At 37.0% G+C, this 20,183-nt stretch overlaps 3 protein-coding genes across 3 annotated transcripts in view; 1 reads left to right on the forward strand and 2 right to left on the reverse strand.

The window, feature by feature from the left end:
- Positions 1-4,591, forward strand: part of upb1 (ureidopropionase, beta) — an 11,700-nt gene extending 7,109 nt beyond the window's left edge. Inside the window, exons 7-10 of the mRNA XM_015396628.1 lie at positions 1,132-1,213; positions 1,303-1,345; positions 2,303-2,457; positions 4,360-4,591. Of these exons, the coding sequence (XP_015252114.1) occupies positions 1,132-1,213; positions 1,303-1,345; positions 2,303-2,457; positions 4,360-4,443 (364 nt within the window). The 3' untranslated portion in view covers positions 4,444-4,591. The remainder of the gene's footprint in view (positions 1-1,131; positions 1,214-1,302; positions 1,346-2,302; positions 2,458-4,359) is intronic.
- A 193-nt stretch (positions 4,592-4,784) lies between these two features.
- On the reverse strand, positions 4,785-11,225 carry gucd1 (guanylyl cyclase domain containing 1). The gene is made up of 6 exons (XM_015396629.1): positions 10,913-11,225; positions 10,722-10,806; positions 10,391-10,556; positions 10,213-10,304; positions 7,484-7,725; positions 4,785-5,745 (listed from the first exon to the last, which is right to left on the reverse strand). Exons 1-6 carry the CDS (start codon positions 10,917-10,919, stop codon positions 5,654-5,656), a joined length of 684 nt encoding a protein of 227 aa, XP_015252115.1. The 5' UTR covers positions 10,920-11,225; the 3' UTR covers positions 4,785-5,653.
- A 3,673-nt stretch (positions 11,226-14,898) lies between these two features.
- Positions 14,899-20,183, reverse strand: part of LOC107098781 (P2X purinoceptor 4-like) — a 7,706-nt gene continuing 2,421 nt past the window's right edge. Inside the window, exons 4-12 of the mRNA XM_015396626.1 lie at positions 19,921-19,993; positions 19,751-19,847; positions 19,586-19,666; positions 19,345-19,486; positions 18,088-18,224; positions 17,920-18,013; positions 17,773-17,838; positions 17,590-17,694; positions 14,899-15,038 (exon numbers count right to left, since the gene is read on the reverse strand). Of these exons, the coding sequence (XP_015252112.1) occupies positions 15,006-15,038; positions 17,590-17,694; positions 17,773-17,838; positions 17,920-18,013; positions 18,088-18,224; positions 19,345-19,486; positions 19,586-19,666; positions 19,751-19,847; positions 19,921-19,993 (828 nt within the window). The 3' untranslated portion in view covers positions 14,899-15,005. The remainder of the gene's footprint in view (positions 15,039-17,589; positions 17,695-17,772; positions 17,839-17,919; positions 18,014-18,087; positions 18,225-19,344; positions 19,487-19,585; positions 19,667-19,750; positions 19,848-19,920; positions 19,994-20,183) is intronic.

Raw genomic sequence — 20,183 nt, forward strand, 5'->3', positions numbered from 1 at the left:
ATTCTACCGATTGGGAGCATAAATAAAGTAAAGAGAATTGGTCCTTGCACTGATCCCTGTGGTACTCCACAGGTAACCTTTGAGCATGAAGAAGATTTGTCATTGATGTGAACAAACTGAAATCGATCAGATTGATAGAATTTAAACCAGTCTAGTGCTGTTCCTTTAATTCCAACAAAATATTCAAGTCTTTCTAAAATAATATTATGGTCAACTGTATCAAATGCAGCACTGAGATCTAACAGGACAAGCAGAGATACAAGTCCATTATCTGAGACCATGAGAATATCCTTAGCAACCTTCACCAGAGCTGTTTCAGTGCTATGATGAGCTCTAAAGCCAGACTGAAACTCTTCAAAAAGTTCATTATGGTGTAAGTGATCTAAAGAATTTTAGATAAGAAAGGAAGATTGGATATAGGTCTATAATTAACCAAGTCATCTGGATCAAGAGACAGTTTCTTAAGCAAAGGTTTTATTATAGTAAAAGCCTGTAACAGAGTAACATATTCCTGTAACAGAGATCTAAAATGGAGGAGGAGATCAAAGGAAATACTTCCTTAAATAACCTGTTGAAGTTGAAGGCTTAGAACAAGACAATAGTTTTGCTAACTCTGAAAGTTCAACTGGATCAAAGCAGTTTAAACCCTGGCCAGATTCTATGGTACCTCAGATGCTGCCTTACCTTCCAGAGATAAACCAATCGTAGATAGAGGAGTGCTAATGATCTTATTTTTTCTAAGATCAATCTTATTTAAAATGAATCCCATTAACATGTACAAACTAAAATCTATTGGACAAAAAAATAAAAAGCTTATTGCTTTTCCATTAAAATTGTTTAAGCCTTTCTAAAAGAATATTGTGACCAACTGTATCAGCACTGAGATCTAACAGGACAAGTACAGATAAAAGTCCATTATCTGATGCTGTCTCACTCTCTGGGGAGCCCTTAATCATATTTAAAGGGGGTCCAATTGTCTTATTTTTAATAGAATCTTATTTATGAAGAATACATTTTAGATATATTTGACCTAAAGACGTTAATTTATAATGTTTTGGAGAAAAACACACCTACTCAAATTAGAAAACTGAGGTCATTTCTGAATTTCTCCCTTTGTTTGGTTCTCTACAGTGAGCCTATGTGGTCGATTGAAGCCAGGAACGCAGCTATAGCTAATCACTGTTTTACCTGCCCCATCAACCGTGTTGGAAAAGTGAGTTCACCCCATCACACTAGAAAACAGAAGTTATGCTAATTCATCAGAATATATGAAATTATGTAGTGAAATGTTTCTTTCAACAGGAACATTTCCAAAGTGAATTCACATCTGGGGATGGAAAAAAAGGTACATTTGTATGTTCTCAAATTTACAGTTATCTTTCTGATTTTTATATTATTATTATATAAACATTCTCATTTTAAATTATGAAATATCACAGCAACCTCAACTGGATATGATGGTGTTTACTTTTGATGATGATTTCAGTGCTATATTGTAGCAGGGCACAGCCGATGTAATTATTCATCTGTACATTTTAACTTTTTATGTTATTAGAACCATAATCTCAAATCAGCCAATAGTAGTAAGACTAAAAATAAAATCCATGGTTTGATTTTTTTTCTTTTTTTCTTTTTCTTTTTTTTTTTTTTTATACAAATAAGTGGCATACTTCTGTAAATACATCTGTGTTAATACTTTGCTGGACCGTTTGTTATACCAAGTACGGATGAAATGGTTTTTAGTTTGGTATCTACTGACAGGCTCTGATAACTAAAGTTTCTGATAAGATAATCAGGCGCCCATTGCATTTTCCATTTCTAAAGTCTTCCAAGCACAATAGTTTGAATGGAGATCCTCATTATTTTATATTGTTTTATTTAGGTTTTTCCACAAATTCATAGTTGGATTTAGGTCTGGACCTTCTCAGGACTATCATGAGAAATGCTTCGATCTGCCACATTACATTGGAGCTCTGGTAGTAAGGCAGTAGGCTGCCAGAAGGTGATGCTACCACCACCAAAAATTACTGTAGGCATGTTTAGTTCGGTTTAGTTTTTAATCACAAATAACACAATATCACAGTGCTATACTTTGGTCTAATAAGATTAGAGCTCCATTATCCGCATGTTTGCCACATTACTAAATAGTTTTTGATCTCACAGCATTTTATTGCTGTGTATTTTTTCAGTGATTCACAACAAAAGAAACTGAATACAAATTTATAACATATGCAATGTAATATGCAAAACAAAATTGATGTGTTAACAGTTTTAACCAACAGCAGCTCTTGTGATTTTGCAGCTCACCATGACTTTGGTCACTTCTATGGGTCCAGTTATGTGGCTGGTCCTGATGGCAGTCGCACACCAGGGCTCTCCAGGACCCGTGATGGACTGTTGGTGGTGGAGCTGGATTTAAATCTCAACCGACAAATCAGTGACAAATGGGGTTTTAAGGTAAAGATTCAGACGTCCCCTCTCAGATGTTGAAGTCATGCTGAGTTTATAATTCTTGTTGATTTTTTTAAAAATAGGTTTATTTCTGAAATTAACAGATTGGCTTATCTCAATAAATTACAGTTGATTTTTTGTTTTGATAATGAATACAAAGTGAAAAAAGAGAAACATATAACATATTCACTGATATCTTTCAAACTTTTTTCCCGGTTCAGTAAAAATATAAATTATTACATTAAAACGGACCACAGGGGGTCCGCGGAGGTACTGCATGGGGGAGACGAAAGTTTTGGTTGATTAGACCTTTTATATAAATATATATATATATATATATATATATATATATATATATATATATATATATATATATATATATATATATTCCACTCTGCAATTTTTTTCCACTAATTGAAATGTCTTTAAATACAAATTAACATGAATTCAACAGACTGTAGTAAACAGATAAATGGAGGCAGAAGATGTCTTTCAGTCTTCAATGCACACATTCAGCATCACACAGGAGGTCTTTCAAGCTGGGCACCATTTCATTCACAACACCTGTCCCGTCAGCAAGGAATCAGAATCAGAAATACTTTAATAATCCCAGGGTGAATTTACTTTTGTTACATTACTCCATCTGTAACAGAGTGACTATAGGACCAGTTTGATATAACACAATTTCATACAATATATATAATTAGAGGGTCCCCGCTCCACCTCGCCATCAGTTTGGGGGTCCTTGGCCTGGAAAACATTGAAGACCCCTGCATTAGAGTAATGAAGGATTTATAATACAAAAAATGCTACCAGTGGAAAACATATGTTAATGTACTCTATCTCTACGTGTTTGGGGCATCTTTTACCTGTATTAGTGCATCAATGCCATGTGGCCTGGAGCTGAGCAGTGTTGCAGCTGATTACAGCATTGTTGGCTGTGGTGTTTGTCATCTTTCTTTTGACAATAGTTATGAAATTCATTTTTGGGTTTAAGACTGGCCAGTCCATCACAGTAATGCCCTGGACATTAAACCTGGCCATGGAAAATTAACTGTCTAGCACACCTCTTCTTCTACTAAATTTTCTATTAAAACGACTCATGCCTTAATCCTCGAGGTTTGAATTCTACCTGTTGTCCTTTGCTGCACGTCTCTCCCCCTCTCTCGTACCCACTTTCCTGTCAGCCCGCTGTACAATAAACTAGCCACTAGTGCCATGAAAAATACAAAAAAACTAAATGGTTGGTTATGATTTGTAACCTACCCTTTTTGTAGTGTGTCTGTCAAGAGTTTTTAACATGCTTAAGTAGACCATAACATTTTGTAAAAATAAATAAATAAATCTATTGATATCAACCTTTCCTAACAGTCAAAGGTGTTGTTCCTATTAAGTTACTTTCTTCAAAATAAAAATGAAAGATATCAATTGGTGCAATGGTAGGGATGATGGTCCATATATGAAGGCCATTTGTTTTGAAAGAAATCTTCAAGAAACAAAAAGGACCATAAACAACTGTATACTTAATTATAAAATAAACTTTAAAGGTAGTGTGGAGGATATTGGCCCTTTTTTAGAAAAGGGGCGCGGGAAAACGTTGGCGAGAGCATGTACGACCCCATTTCTCCGTTTAAAAATTGCTGTTTGCATTGCTCATACAAGCTTACTTTCCAAAAGATTTTTTATTTTTTCCCTATGTCAGACTCGCCACTGGTAAGTGAAAGCACGTTAAACGGCCTTACACAAACATATCACCAGAATGATTGACAATTAGGAGGAACACTTACTTTGATGATCCACCAGAAAAAAGAACATCCTCCACAGTACCTTTAAGACCCCCTGTACTTTTATCTTAAAAGGGATTTTATACTGATGCATTCTAATCATATATGTTTATTGTTCTTGCAGATGACTGGCCGGTATGCAGAGTATGCAGAAGAACTTCAAAAGGCTGTAAGACATGACTTCAAACCCCAAATAATAAAGGAGTAAAACACATTTTGCACAAAGAACCCCCTTTACACCGTGTTAAGTAAAAATCTGGATCAAGGCACTGTAATATTTTAATTTCCAAATATATGAAGATAACTTCACTGTAAGCTTTTACCAAATGAAGAAATTTTAATTACTTTTAGGTGTACCATAAAACCTGAAACTTTATTCTCAGAATTTTGTTAATCCAGATAAATCAAGATATATCCTATTGATGCATAAAAGAAGAATGAGAAAAAAAAAAAAAAAAAGAGAATGCTGAATATGTTCATTTTTTTTAATTACAGCTTATAATAAATGCAGTTCTATTATAAAAAAAATAAAGATTGGGGTTTAAAATGTGTCATTTGTTTTCATCAGAGCAAAACGAGACGGCAGTGACAAATTGCAGCGCTAGAAAAAGATTTTCTTTTAAATAACACAACCGAGGGTGGTATGAAAAATGTAGTGCAAGGATGTATACATTCCCACAACTTAAATAAAAATAAAACCAAAAGGGAAGGAGAAAATTAGCCTAGAGTTTAATGTAACCCATATGAGCAACAGCGTATCCATCCATTCTGCAGCATCAGACAGAAAGTTTTCTTTTAGTTGTTTCTCCTCGATTGAGTGGAACTGACAAACTTGTTTCTCCGTGTTCAGAGTCCGGCAGACAGAATATTGCATTGGTCCAGCGCTGGCGAGCTTCAGAGCTTTGATTACCTGAGATGATCACAACACTGCTGCTGTCTGGTTCCCTGCCCTTAGATCTTTTGAATGTAAAGGAAGTTTGGATCTTTCCACAGATTTGGGGGGGGCAAAGATGAGTAGCTGAACACAACAAAAAGATTAAATGCACAACACTGTAAGTCGTTATGGTAGACCCTGAATAATGTCCACGTCATCCCTGGTTATTCACATTCAAAGCCAAGTTTCCCCAAATTCATCCAAAGGTGAATAAGTTTAATATTCCTCTGAGTTTAGCTGCTCAATGGATCCATCATGAACAGCTACAGGCTAAGACAGTAAATAGAGACAATTCATATGAACTAATGCAGTGGAGTAGAAAAATAATCCGTCTTAGATGAGAATGTTTGAGTAGTTTTGTCTTCTTTTATGAAGTGAACATTTACATCCATCGGGGTAAAATGCTGAGCTTGTGGCGATAAAACCAAACACTGCTGTCATCTGATGGTGTATTGATAAAATCCAAGATCATCTTTGCTGTCCATCAGCTCTGTTTGAAGACAAGCAGGATATCCTCGTCTGTTCCATAGCTCCGTCTGGCCTCTTCGAAGTTACTGACGCTGGTGCAGCACACCCCTAGATAAAACAAGGAGATTTACTGGAGGTTCCTGCTAATTAAAAATAAACTGTAATTTAACAAGCTTAAAATGTAACATAAAACTTTGAAGATTTCTGTAATAAGTTAATAAGTTTACTGACAAATGGTACATATAATACATACTATTTACAAAATTATCTTCGTAAACAGTTTTGAAGAATGTATGGATCTGATGCTTGAATCTTGAAGCAGATACTGATTTTGGTGATCGGCTCCAGAAATCCGGATCTCTGATGTAAACAAACCTCGTCATCACCAGACAAGAAAGGTTATAATAATAATTTAAATTTATTGATCTCACATTGGAGAAATTTATATCTGCATTTAACCCCTCCCCTTGGGGAGCAGTGGGCTTGGGCTGCCATTGTGTGGCGCCCGGGGAGCAGAGTGGGGTTAAAGGTCCTGCTCAGGAACCCAGAGTGGAGGCTGTGGGGATCGGACCGGGTACTTGCAACCATCTCAGAGCACAAGTGCACAGCTCTAACTCTAATAACACCCCCCCTATGGCACTGTATGGCGGACATGTTGGAAGCCCTTCTTTACCATGACAGCCTCCGTATTGTTGGAGGGAGAGAAGAGGGAACAGCATTTTATGTCACGACAGTCTAACTATTAGATGTTGCTGAAAATTACACACAATAGCTTTAATTTTTGGGGTGCTGATTGTCACTGAAACAACTTTTGCTTTTAAAGACATTTAAAAATAAATAAATAAATAAAACAAAGTTTATATGCCTAATTGACATAATGAGATTTACCATTCTCAGATCTTTGACACTGCCTGGAAACATTTGTCTGCGAGTGTTTTTTTTAAATTTTTTATAAAGTGTTGATTTATACACGATAATTTCTTGGAAGCTTTTTTGTTGTATAAGATAAGAAGAATCAGAAAATATATGAGTCCACAATAACAGCATCCCGAAAAGATATCAAATTGGCTTCATGACAAACACCCCTTTTTAGCTGTTAGCCAGAGTAAGTAAATGATATGCTTATTCTTTGCAAGATTTAACAGATAAACACTGGGTACAACTGCAACATGTAGGTTACACTTTTATTGACTACGGTACTAGTTTTCAAGAAACCAACAAAAAAATTGACTTTTTTTGAGCACATTTTGGAAGACATTCGCCTTTAATGGCAGTAATATAAAATTGCATTCTACTAACTTCATATGCACCTGCAGGAACTACAGTGTTTCGTTTCCGTTGTTGGAGTTTATTTTGATGAAGCAACAACAAAACGTTCAGAGAACAAACAACAAAATAGGATCCAGGTTATTAGTCAGTAACCAAACAGAAAAAAACTTAGTTAAAGCAATAATAAAACAAACAACCTAAGGCTGGCCTTGAAACTGGAAAAAAGGGAGAAATGATAACTGTCTATAAATGCAAAATCAAAATGAAAATCTGCAAATTAAAAAAAATGTCCATAGTTTTTCTATTCATTAAAAAAAGATAATTTATTGAAATTAGCATTTTTATTATTACATATATCATTGGAAAACTTTTTTTAAGACCAGCTTTCTGGTTTACAAAGGAGCCTTTTGAAGGATGATCAAATCCAAAGAGTGAGCAGGAGTGTTTGCAAAAAGTGGACAAGATGCACTGGTTACATGAACCAAGACATTGCTTGTTGTAACTGTCATTAAAATCTGAAACCGTCAAACCGCGGTTAAGTGTCGACTTATGCCAATGGACAAACAAGACTACTCACGGTCGTCATATGCTGGATTGTTGTAGAAGATGCAGCCAGAGGTCCTGTTGAAGCCGCACACAACCACAAAGTGACCCTGGTACTCTGGCTTCCGGCAGAAACACTTCTGTCCCACAGGTAGGAAGCAGCAGTATTTGACAGGGGAAGAGCATGACTCGCACATCAGGACAACGGCGTTGACCAGCACTATGGCCACGTGACCCTGCTCTAGATGGGACTGGACTTCCTGGACTGTCACTGAACTATAAAAACAAAAGGAGCATCATTTGCTTTATTGATAGTAATAAAAAAAAAACAACAACAACAACAAAAAAGACAGGGATGGGAAATTAAAGAAGCTGACGACTGTTTACAAATGTCTAAAGAACACAGAGTTAGAAATGCCAACCAGGTAATGTGCCCCAAGTTCTACTCTATGATGATCAGGACAGTTTAAAGGGGCATAGTCACGTTATGTGGCATTTTTTAATTAATTACTCGAGCAGCCCACTCTGAGTGCATACAAAGTTTTCCTGAAAGATCGCAATGTCCAGCTGGCATATTATTTGTTATTGTTGTGTTTTACGTGTGTTTTTTTCCTACTTAATACGTTAGTAAATAAAGCCATTTATGTATATAACAGTGCTTAATTGAAGGTCTGATAATATTGCGCATGTGTGCATGGTGTAAGCAAGTAAACAATGGGCTAAGCCAGTTAGCACCTTCCAGTACAGTTACACAAATAATGAGGGGAAAAAAAAAGTCTAAAATTGTGTGTAAAAAATGCATAACATATTTGATCCCAGGAGAAATAATACTTAAATAATGCTTGGAATATGGAAGGAACACTGAAGTTCACTGAAACGGTAACTAAAGCTGCAGAGGACTTCAGGCATCACAGGGAAGCAGATGGATCCACGTGCCCTTATTAATAATGACACTAGTGAGAGCAATGCTATACTTTGTCTCCATAGTCTAAGTTCATAACAGTTTCTTTATTTAATATTAGTTGGTCTTTGACCACGTCAAGCTGTTGCTCCTCCAGAACATTTTAAGCCACTGTACGATTTTCTTCAATTGCTGCACGCAGCTACAGCTCACACTGTACGACTAAACTGCAAGGTTTAAAAGTTCACAGCTCACGATGTACGTTCTCACACTGTGCGACCCGACGCTCTGATGCGATCTACCTGCTGACACTGTACGACTGAAAAACACTTTGGACTCAGCTCCGCAGTGAGACGGCGCTACACGGACTCGTCTATAAGGAAGCCAAATGGGTAGAAGAGGAATTTGAAGCTCGCTAGAGTGAAACGCACTGCCTTGGCAATTTGTGCAATTTTGTGTTGAAAGGCCGAAAAAGAAAAGGCAACGACGTATTCGGATAAAGCAAACGTCCAAATACATCGTCGCCTTGAGCAAACATGGCTACTACGGTCTGTCAATTTTTCAGAAAGAACTCCATTTCACTGGCACCACAGCAATGCTTCTGTGTTTTCATCTGAGGAGGTAAGAAGAAGAAGAAGAAGAAGAAGAAGAAGAGGAAGAATCCTTGTTTGCGCATGCCCACTGAGCGGTTTACCCATGACGGTCAACTGAATGTCAAGCATGTTTGATTTTCTCCAGACCTTATGATTCCTGAACAGGAGGTGGTCGTGAGAGGCTGATCCCCCCCCCTACCCCCAAACAGGACAAACAACCATTCACACACACTCACACCTCAGGAGAATTTAGAGAAGCCAATTAACCTAACAGTCATGTTTTTGGACTGTGGGAGGAAGCTGAAGTACCCGGAGAGAACAGGCTGAAAGTCAGCCCGATCAAAAAATTCAACTGGAAATTCGGCCCAAAAAGGGCAACAACAAAAAAAAAATCATACAGTGTACGCCCACGTACGCAATACCACCATCTGGGTTTTTGGTAGTTCTGCCCACAGATGGCAGCTTGTTTGTTTATGTCAGCTCATAGTGCCTGGTGCTAGAATTCTATTTAGGCTTAAAAGACACCATCAAAACACTATCAGCATGGATACCTGGTATATAAAGCCTTATTCTATCGTGATAAAACATTTTTCTTGTTTTTTGTTTAGACATATAATGTGACTTTACCCCTTTACAATGTCAGCTCTCTAATGTGCTATGATTTAGAAAAATGAGTGAAATCAACTTCACCCAATGCATGATGAAGATTGGTGAAGCCAACCATGTTAGAGGATGGTTGTGCTCTAACATGGTGTGATTATTACACCACATATAGATAATTAAAGATCAATCATGACAATATTGTTTATTAAATACCTGCTTAGTTATGGACAATTTCTTGAATATATGGTCCTTTTTTTTAAGGTGGGTTAGACAAGCCATTGAATATTTTAAGAAAAAGCTGGGGCAAAACAAGGGTATTTTAATTGATTACAAATTAATTGAATTCTAATAAATACCTTGACATTTTGAGGCATTCCATATAATGAAAAGATAAAACCAGTGAGTTGTAGTCCATCTTAAAAATCCTTTGCTTTTACACATCCCTATGTATCACTGTTAAAAACACTTAAAAATTACAAAAAAGTCATTTTTTTATGTATTCCAAAAAAAGCAAAGGAACTGATTTAAGTGCTTTGTGTAGGCCCGAATAATTGAAAAGATTAAAATCTGAATCAGTGGGTCACATCCATACAAAATTACAACAACTGCAAGGAAATCTCTAATTTCATCTCTGGTTGGAATCACACAACTAAACAGGAAACTTACCATTTCTTTACTACCACACCTTTGCTTTCTGCTTTGAGGAAGAGTCTGTTTACTCTGTCTTCTTCTGTGTCAAAATGCTTCTTATAGAAGGACTGTAAATAATATCAAAAGTCATTCAACCATGCAGATTACAGGGATTTTAAGTAAGGATGTGGCAAGCTTGAGTCATTTAGCATACCTGATTTTTGAAGCCTTTATCTACGCCTAGAGTCTGGGTGCAAAAGCAGTGTTTGACTCCCAGATGGCACATGAGGTAGGCCAGGTCAATGGTCCACACACTCTCTGTCAGCTGCAGCTCACGGCAAGCTCTGACAAACTCCTCCTCACTCACAGGGTGCAGATACCTGTCAGACAAAACCCGGGTTTCACTGAGGATCCCTGATCTTGTTTCAAATAGATATTCTTAGTGGGTGTCAGTTTAAGGGGAAACGCCTTTCTAGTGTTTTTACATTTGATCTCTGTTTTCGGTGGAGCATAAGATGGAGAAATGATTTTACTTTTGTACTTACTTCAGAACCATCCTGGAGCAGGCTAAGCCACAGTCCCAGTGGTACCGCTGCCGAATAACGGGTACTTTCAGCAGGATGGCATCCTCTGAGACATTAAAACATTTTAATTCACTTTCACAGCCAGATCAGAAATTTAAATCTGAAGCTCATTTCATATCAGAACAGGTTGCCATCGGGTGTATTACTCTCACCTGTCATTCTGTTGTGCTGTTGTAAAGAGGCCAGCTAACACAGGGTGAGATGGGGAGCCTTGTTTACCACTCTGAGGGCGTAGTTAGCTACCCTCATCAGGGCTAACAAGTTAAAAGAACAGAGCTATCCAGCTGTTAGCTTAGCTCCCAGTTTAACACAGCTGACATGCCCGCTGCTTAGAAATCAAAAAGAGCTACAACGCAAACTTCTTGAAAACAAAAAAAGGCATCAACTACAGATGTAAACCAATGAGAAACTGCCGTTATTTCTGTCTTTTGTTTAGCCTCACTTCTCAGCTGTTTCCTCTTCTTCGTCTTTAGTTGATGTTGGCTCGCTACCGGTACATAGATGTATACCGCCCCCTACAGTACAAGAGTGTAAAATCTATCCCTCCACCAACCTAACATACTTTACTTTTTTAATCAAATTATTTTAAGCGATCCCTCCGTTTTCCAATATTCCTTTTAGATTCAATGTTTGTGTTTTCTTTGTTACTATTACCCATAATCTATTTATTTATTTATTCTAAAATATATATCTCTCCACTTGGTTGGTAGCTTTCTTCTCAGCTGGTTGCTGACTTATTCTGAAGCTCCTTCTTTTGACTTACTTTGTCTGTCAGCACAATGCTGCCCCTGTGCGGTGTGGCTTCGTATAACCCTGGTTTTCAAACTTTGAAGTCAGGTAAAAAAAATAAGGCTTGATTTCAGAGAACTGTGTAATCTAATTGCTCTCTTTTCCTGCACACATGCCAATCAAATCCAGCACATAGGAGCCATATGCTCCCATTTTTGAGAAAGGTTTCCCTTTAATATTTCACACCCACACCAGCTGTAAGAGTGATCAAAATATTGCTCTTTGTTATAAGATGATAATAATAATAATAACAATAATGATAATTATTATTTATCATATTAAAGAGTAAAATTAAATATATCTGAAGGAAAAAAAAATACACACAGTGACAGAGGGAGTAACAAAGCTAAAACCCACAGAAGCAACAGCATGCAGAGAAATGCAAGGCGGATATTCAATCCTACAATCTTTCTGAAGGTGAAAGTTGACATCTTGAATTAATATTAGCAGAACCTCCAGCACATAAACTGCAAAAATGAAGAGGAGGCTTAATTAAAGCTGTACCTCCTTGGCTGCACCTCTGCTAACTTCAATTCAATTCAATTAAAAAATATCTGATTAATCCCAAAGGGAAATTAAATGTTGCAGCAGCTCATAGGCTTTTTTTCAGTTGTTATAGGTGTTGATAGCTGTAGGAAGGAAGAATGTTCTGTAGGCGTCTGTCTTGCACCAGATCTGGAGAAGCCTCACATTGAGGAGACTCCATTGCTTAAACGTCTTCTGAAGAGGATGCTCATTGTTGTCAACAATCTTCTTCACTCCATGAACAGTTCCCCATTTTTAATTCCTCTCCAGAGGTTCTAGAGGAGTTCCTAGAACAGCTGACCTTTTTATTTGCTTGTTAAGCTTTTTAAAGTAATTTGCTCTTATGCTTTCACACCAGCAGATAGAAGAAGAGACCACACTCTCCACAACAGACTTATGGAAGATATGTAGCATGTCGCTACAAACATTGAAGGATTTTAGCTTCTGATGAAAACAGCTCTATCCCTTCTTGTAGACAGCTTTACAGTTGTGTCTCAAGTCTAGTTTGTTTTCAGGGGATCACTAAGGTATTTATTGCATGTAAACTAGCTGATTCTGCTGTCTCTGCTGCTTGCGGTCTGAATGTAGCATTATTGCCACAAAAGCATTTGGCTGTTGTTTTGCAGTGTCGGCAGAGGCAGAAGGTGGAATATAAACGGTTATTAACAGAACACTGCTGAACTCTCTTGGCAAATAATCAGTGGCGGCTCAAGAAAATTTTCATCTGGGTGGTCAGGCAGGGACCAAAGTGAACTGAGGGGTGGCTGAAACCTGAAAGGTCCCAAAAACATCTTATGGTACACATATAGTGGTCAAAGTAAAGTAACAGGAAAATTAACGTGAACATTTATTTTTTCCAAATAAATCACTGAAGACACAAAAGATTTTTTCATTAGGGCTCTTGCTGATAAACCTATGGGCATATTTAGACATTAGTGCAACTTAAATGGATTTTTGGTTCTATATAATATATACATTAAATAGATATAGCAATGTTCTTTATCTTTAGAGAATATTCCTAGCTGACAAATTGTCACCTATAAAATCTAAATACTATTTAATAAAAGATCAAACATTCTTTATCTAGTCCTCTTTGTTTATAGTAAATTGTTAATGATTTCTGCTACGTTTTTGTATTCAGTTTTTGGTTAATATACCAGCATTACAATTCAAAATGATGGTGTCACTGCTGCCACCATCAAAAATCAACAGCCACTAGTTTTTCCAGGTTTTGTATGTCATTAAACTGTCACAAGTACAGAGTTACCAAATTAACTCTCTGCATTTAACCCATTCCCTCGGGGGGTAGTAGGCTGCCATTGTGCATCGCCCGGGGAGCAGTGTGGGATTAAGGGTCTTTGCTAAGGGAGCCAAAGTGGCAGTCTGAGGGAGTGAGGCTTGATCGCAGAAACTCAGGATTCCAAGCTCTATGCCCTAACCACCAGGCCTAACCAGGCCTAACCACCAACACAGTCAATCATTGGTTGGTTGCAATGGTGATATGCAATGATGACATATCTTCACAGTAACATGTCCTGGATGGCCTCATCTGTTGTTCACAAGGACTGCCAACCAATCTCCTTTGTATTTTCCAGTTTTCTTTAAATCCCTGTTTGGTCGTATGGTCAGAAAGTCTGGAAGAGAGATGCTGAAGTCTGAGTTATGATCCTGCAGCCACATTTCAATAAAGCAGACATTGCTGCATTGCTGATATTCTGGCTGGGTCCTTTCTAGGGCTCAGAGTTCTTCTAACTTGTTTCCATGATGAGTGATGGAAGAGATGGATTAAATCTTTTGCTCGTCTGTCGTCTCGTTTCTCCAGCTCTGCATCCCCAGCGCTTCCTTTTCAACTGAGCTGGTACTTGTGGAAGTAGTTGATGCATTATTTTAACTTTATAGATGTTAATTAGCTGCTACCGGGTGTAAAAAAATAAATCAGGTTGCTATGGTTGCTGTGGTTACGCATCATAACATTTATCCAAAAAGGACAAAAATAAAAGTTTTGATCCACAAGCAGAGAAACTAAAGAAAAAAAAAATCTAGCAAAGCTAGTACAACCTGCAGTCACCTTGTATTCTACAATGATGATTATATTATATTTTATTATATTTACTTAGCTGCACCTTTGCTAACTTATATTAGCAGAAAACCCAACAGCTGTAATACTTATGTTCTGTACTTATGTTTTTCTGTGTCTTTAACCCTGTAATGCCAAATGTATCATATTTGATACATACGGTTTCTGAAATGTTTTGCGACTGACACCTTTTACATGATTTAATGGTAAAAACTTTGCTCAAAATCCTATTATACACAATCAGATATACCTGATAACAGAGGGCAGAATACTACACAAAAAAAAACCTGAACCAACCCAAAAGAAAAAAATAATAAAAACAAAAAAGGTATTCCGGTTTTTCCTTTTAAAAAATTTGGTAAAAAGCCAAAAAAAGAACTCAAAAAAAAAAAAAAAAAATTTCTGTTTTGTTTTATTCTTGGATCGGGCTTTAAAAGGTTAAAGGAAGCCCAAGTACCATCCATGAGACTTCGGTCTTTAGACTAGCTGTAAAACCATAAAAAGGCTGGGTGATATTTTTGGCCAGTATTGGCATATTTTTCTTGTATCTGCATCAAACCATACATGCATGCGTTCAGATGTATCATGTAATTAGAGGAATAAACAACAATATTGGCTTTATAAATTAGCTCGGAGAAAAAGCTAGTAAATATTAGGGATAGGTTAGGCTGGTTTGAGCATAATCAGTATCGGCCTAAAAAAACTGTATCGCTTCATCTCTATTCAAAGCATAACTCAAACAAAGGTCTTCCATTTACACACATTAACAGTTTTATTTAAGGATTACAAGAGTCTAACTAGGACAGTGTTGAAATTCTACGTAGATAACTTCGTCTCATGTTGACTCCAGTCCGTTACTGGGTTCCATACATTGTACCTATTGAAGTCTGGATAAGGGGGAAAAAAAAGAAAGTAGCAAGATGTTAACATTGCATTAATCTTAATCATTGACACTAAAATACCTGTATCTAATCTGTGGTTGTAAAGAATTAACAGGATGTTAAAATTGCTGTTTTTTCAAATATCTATTACTGTAAAAATGTCCATAGCTATATATTGGTTATTTATTCTCCAGATGCACAGTTTTTATATTGTTGAAACACTTTACAGTACAGTATTTTATTGTTTATCATTTAACTCTTTACTATTATGTTATTCTTATACATTTTGCTAAGGTCCATATTTGTGTGACTATACACCAGAATTTCCCCATTATGGGACAGTAAGGGATTTTCTATTCTATTCTACCTACAAAAATCACATTAAACACACTATATATTAAGTTTAGGGATGTAGGGATGCTGACTGTAAATGGGGTTTCAAAAGAAAATTACAACTTAGTTGCTAACACAGGACTCCAGGGAGCTAATCCGGAACTTAAGGGGAGTTAACCAGTACTTACCGGGGAACACTCAGCCCAGCCTTAGTATGGGACTACTGCATAGTTACAAAGGAAATAAAGAGTAAATAACCAGCAACTAATGTGTAGTTACCAAGGAAACAAAGGGTAACTAATTAGGAACTTAAGGGGTAGTTACCAAGGAATCCAAAGAGCACTTAATAAGGAACTTGTTCTCGTTAATAGAGCACTTAAGAGAAAAACAGAGTAGAAATTCTCCATGTTAGTCCTGAATAAACTCTGCAAATGTGAGGTGACAGTTTACTAGAAATATGTTTTCTGTCAATAACTAATATATTTGGTTCTCTCTTTTGTATACATTTTGATGAAAGATATGATCAATTTTATGTTTGTTTTACTGCCATCATCTTAACACTATCACTAACTCAGTACTACATTTTTGCCTTTTGTATTATGGACTTCATGAAGTCAGGTATCATACCAAGTAGTTACTAAAGTTCTAATCATTGGGGAGTGGCGGCCTAGTGGTTTGCCTCTAGAGTTTGAAACCCACTCCCACAGACTCTGGCTTTCTGAGCAAGACCATTAACCCCCCTTGCTCCCTGGGCAATGGCGTAAATATCGGTAAGCAGAAACAGCAGGTACTTACGGGCCCACAACCTCTTAGGGGCCCCCATCACTGACACCTGGTCGGTCCCCTACGCAAATGTAAAATAGGACGTCTCTTTGCAGATGTAATGGTGCAAAAAAATCCTCTTAAGCCCACCTTATCCTGAAGTGACTGACCGCACCGGATCGTATTTATACCTCAACACATGCCAGATTCCAACATAATGGTGAGCCGTTTAAACACGACACCAATAGCAAAGCAGAGAGTGGTACTTTTAACTATTATGTTAATAACTGTGTATAGTTCATTAGACGGTTGGTAAAAAAATACTCATATAATATGCTTCAAAATGCAATAAAGATCTTAAAAGAACGATGTATTTGAGAATTTTATTTTAACACTACGACTTGAAATTATGGGTAACCCAGAGCGTAGATCAGTACCATATCCGTTACATACAATTTGTTAGTGACGATGGATAACAAAAAGAGGTACCAGAAAAGAAAAAGGAAAGAAGAGCTGCTGGAAGTACGGAAAAAAAACTCCCTAGATTAAACACGTTCTTTCAAAGAATCGCAGAGGAAGAGGTGGACGTTGCTGCTATAGTGAGTAAAGATTGTGACCAGGAGATGAATGGAGAGAGTGTGGTTTAGGAGGGGGGCTGTGTAGCTCAAGCTAGCCAGATGGCTTGTTTTGGTAAACATGTGGTGGTCACCGATGGTTCCATTCAAGGTGCTCAGTCACTATTTTTCCATGTGTGATGTGTGATCATATACTACTGAGAATTGCATAATTGTATCTTTTTTGGCCGATTTATGGAACTGTCAACGTATCCTGAACCTTTATCACGTACTTCATATGGGGCCCACCCAGATAATGTTGCTTACGGGTTTATTGTTGTGTCGTTATGCCATTGTCCCTGGGCAGTGCACAGTGGCAGCCCACAGTGGGTTAGCTTCTGATTAGTCACTATTTGTTTTCTTGGTAAGTACACATTAGTTCCTTATTTATTACTCTGTGTTTTTCAGCTAACTAAGCAGTAGTCACATAATAAAACTGGACTGTTCCCCGGTAAGTACTTTTTACCTATGCCTGTGTAAATTCTAGGTTAACTACCCATTAGTTCCTAATTAGTTTCCCAGGTATTCTGTAGTAGTTCATCAAAGTGTTAGCCATTTTGTTGAGTTAATAGAAGCTATTTTCAAAACTTTCTAATAGAAAAATTGTTTATGTAAAATTTTTCTTTACTTAAAATCCATCTAGTAATCAATGACATGATGTTACCCAGTGTATACTGTACACTTCACATGGCATGGCACATTGCTTTGATCTGTGCATCTGAAGTTTAACATGGTTAAGCACTAATATAGATTGGGTACTTCATTAGGAAATCTATACCTCTTCTTTTTTTTGTTAATTACAGGCTTCAATTTGTTGAAGCACATTAGTGAACAATGATGCTACTTACTGATTCAGTTTCAGGTTCTTCAACCAGATACGTTACTTTCTGTTTGCTGTAAAGGTGTCTTTTCTTCATGCAGGTTAACATAAACCAGTCTGCAACAATGGGAACCTAAAACGCAATATAATACATAAAAAAAATGCTCTTTATTGTATGCTTTTGGGAGCAATAGCATACACGTCTACTCACCAAACTCAGAAAAGAAAGAGCTGCACCCAAGTTCACTATTGTTGGTACAATTCCAAATTTTCCTGCCTGCAAGAATCAACATCCATGTAAATCAGCGAACTGTAAACACACATTGTGTTTTCAATTATGATAAACTGGAGGCCTCACAGTTCCAAATACAATGACGTCAAAACGGATCCCATAGGCTTTGATTAATGTTCTGGTTTCTTCTCCATTTGGTGATTTGTAGTACTTTGCATATCTAAAGAAAGAGGCTTTATTAGTATTTTATCCATCTTTATTATTTCCTAAAAAGAGTTTGTAAAACTAGATTACCTGAAGTTATACCCAGGGGCTACATTATTAACTGGGTTTTTGTTGTCCAGCCTGCGGAAGGTGTATTTGGGGTAACATTTCCCTGCCCACCAGTCCAGGTCACAGCTCCAGTCAATAATAATACCAAAGACACCCCCCTTTGAAACACGCACGGCAGCAAGTTAAAAAAAACTGCATTTAATAGTTATATACCAATAGTGCATGTTCACAATCCTTGAATCTTCTCACATTTGGTAACAGTAAAACAAATAAGCTTCAATGTCAAATATTTTACAACACAACAAGACAAAGTGTGTATAATTGTAAACAGAAAGCAAAGTTATAGAGTTTTTTCTTACCTATGAAAACCTCTGAAAAATGTACATTTCATTATGCATTACATCATGCCTACTTGTGAATTAAAAGCAAAATTCCAAAATTGATTGATTGAAAATTCTAAAAACTTTATTTACAGTCTTCCAGAACCAATTCCTTTTCATTTAACCTATTGTAGCAATAACAGCTGGACTTGTTGGCATATAGCATATTTAGATTTTTGCCCATTTATGTTTGAAAAATAGCTTAAGCTAAGCGACACTGGATGGAGGGGATGTAAAAAATGTTGTATGAATAAATCATTGTTTGATGTCAACCATTGTAGTGTACCGTAGCTCTGGATGCATGTTCAAAATTCCTCTGGAAGCTGAATCTCCACAGCAGTCTCAGGTCTTTTGCAATGTCCTGTATTTCACTAATCTCTCTCTAACATCGACTGGCTTTACTTTTCAAAATAGAACAAGTGTCACTCTTTTTTTTTTTTTTTTTGAATGGAGCCCCCTTTTAAATGCGTTTGCTATATTTGCTACATTTGTTTTTTCCAAGCTGTCCATACGATTGCAATTATACCAGATTCTAACCTGTCCGATGTAATCCTTGGTCCTTACCATGTAACAAACCGAGCATTTCATGCAAACAGGTAGACTGTTTAATAATCTGGTGATTTCTGAAGACCTTTGAGCTGCATTTCATTTAGATGCATTAGAGTAAATGAGGGACAATTTAAAAGTATGCTTAACTCTTCAGACTTTTATTTGCTAAAACACACATTCCTTTTTCCTTTGTGTCACACATATGCCATATTTTGTGTTGGTCTATTCTTTCTAATGAATTTCCATCTCTATCTGTTGAAGTTTGATATTGTAAAGTGACAAAATGTAAAAACAAACCCAACAGGAATGAATGAATGCAAGTTAGCCTAATGTCAACATTTCTTTTTACCTTTACAGCCATGTCCTGAAAATCCTCTCCGGCCTCTGCAAGAATGTGCCTGAGGCGGAATATGGGGCAGTCAGGGTCTGTTTCACGACTGAACTCACATGTCTTCAAGTACGAAGAGTTAATGTGGGGAAGTATGTTTCTCCTGGAGAAGGGAAGAAACTCATTTATAATATCACTCTCAATTAAGCTGGCTGCTTACTCTCTGTTTTTTTTTTTTTACATAAAGAGGCAGTATACTGACATGTGAAAGTTGAACTTTGGGTATGTAACGCTGTTTTTGATCAACACAGTGAAGTTTTCAGCTGCAGCCAGGAGTGCACGCCTGTCAGGCAGTAAAGACAGCATGTCAAGCCTAATCTAAATACTATAAGTCCTTCAAATACTGCATCTTTGCTTTTTTTCTTACTTAGGTAGGTTAGTGTCTATTTCAAGAGGACACCATGAGAGGACTTCACAGGTCTTGACAGTAGAGGAATAGTTTTCGCACAGCCCTGTCCGAATGCCTGAGGGGGACAAATTATCATGTTGTACCATTTAAAGCTGCTGTATGAAGGCAGATTTTGGACAAAGACTTACCATTGCCTCGAGGATCATTGTATCCCTCGATGCAGTCACAGTCATCTGCACAGATAGTTGAAGGGTTTGGAAGCTGGAAGAGAAATCTGTAAGGTTAATGCTTAAGAGGTTTTTAGACACTGCTTTTTACATTAACACAAATAACTTTCTTTATCCATTTTCATTCCTTTAACCAGGGGAACAAAAGTAGTTAAACTTCAAGTTTTGACATTAAGCACTGACTTTTTGTTGAATTCTCAGGTCAGCAGAAAGTTCAGGAAAAT

This window comes from Cyprinodon variegatus, unplaced genomic scaffold (assembly GCF_000732505.1).
Source record: "Cyprinodon variegatus isolate N-32 unplaced genomic scaffold, C_variegatus-1.0 Scaffold809, whole genome shotgun sequence".
In the NCBI taxonomy this organism is placed as follows: domain Eukaryota; kingdom Metazoa; phylum Chordata; class Actinopteri; order Cyprinodontiformes; family Cyprinodontidae; genus Cyprinodon; species Cyprinodon variegatus.

Excerpts from the sequence above, each read along its gene's own strand:
- gucd1 (XM_015396629.1), bottom strand. Across the intron at positions 10,557-10,721 it reads TGCTCCAGGATGGTTCTGAA|GTATCTGCACCCTGTGAGTG; the intron begins GTAAGTACAAAA and ends TTTGTCTGACAG. Across the intron at positions 10,305-10,390 it reads ATAAAGGCTTCAAAAATCAG|TCCTTCTATAAGAAGCATTT; the intron begins GTATGCTAAATG and ends TATTATTTACAG.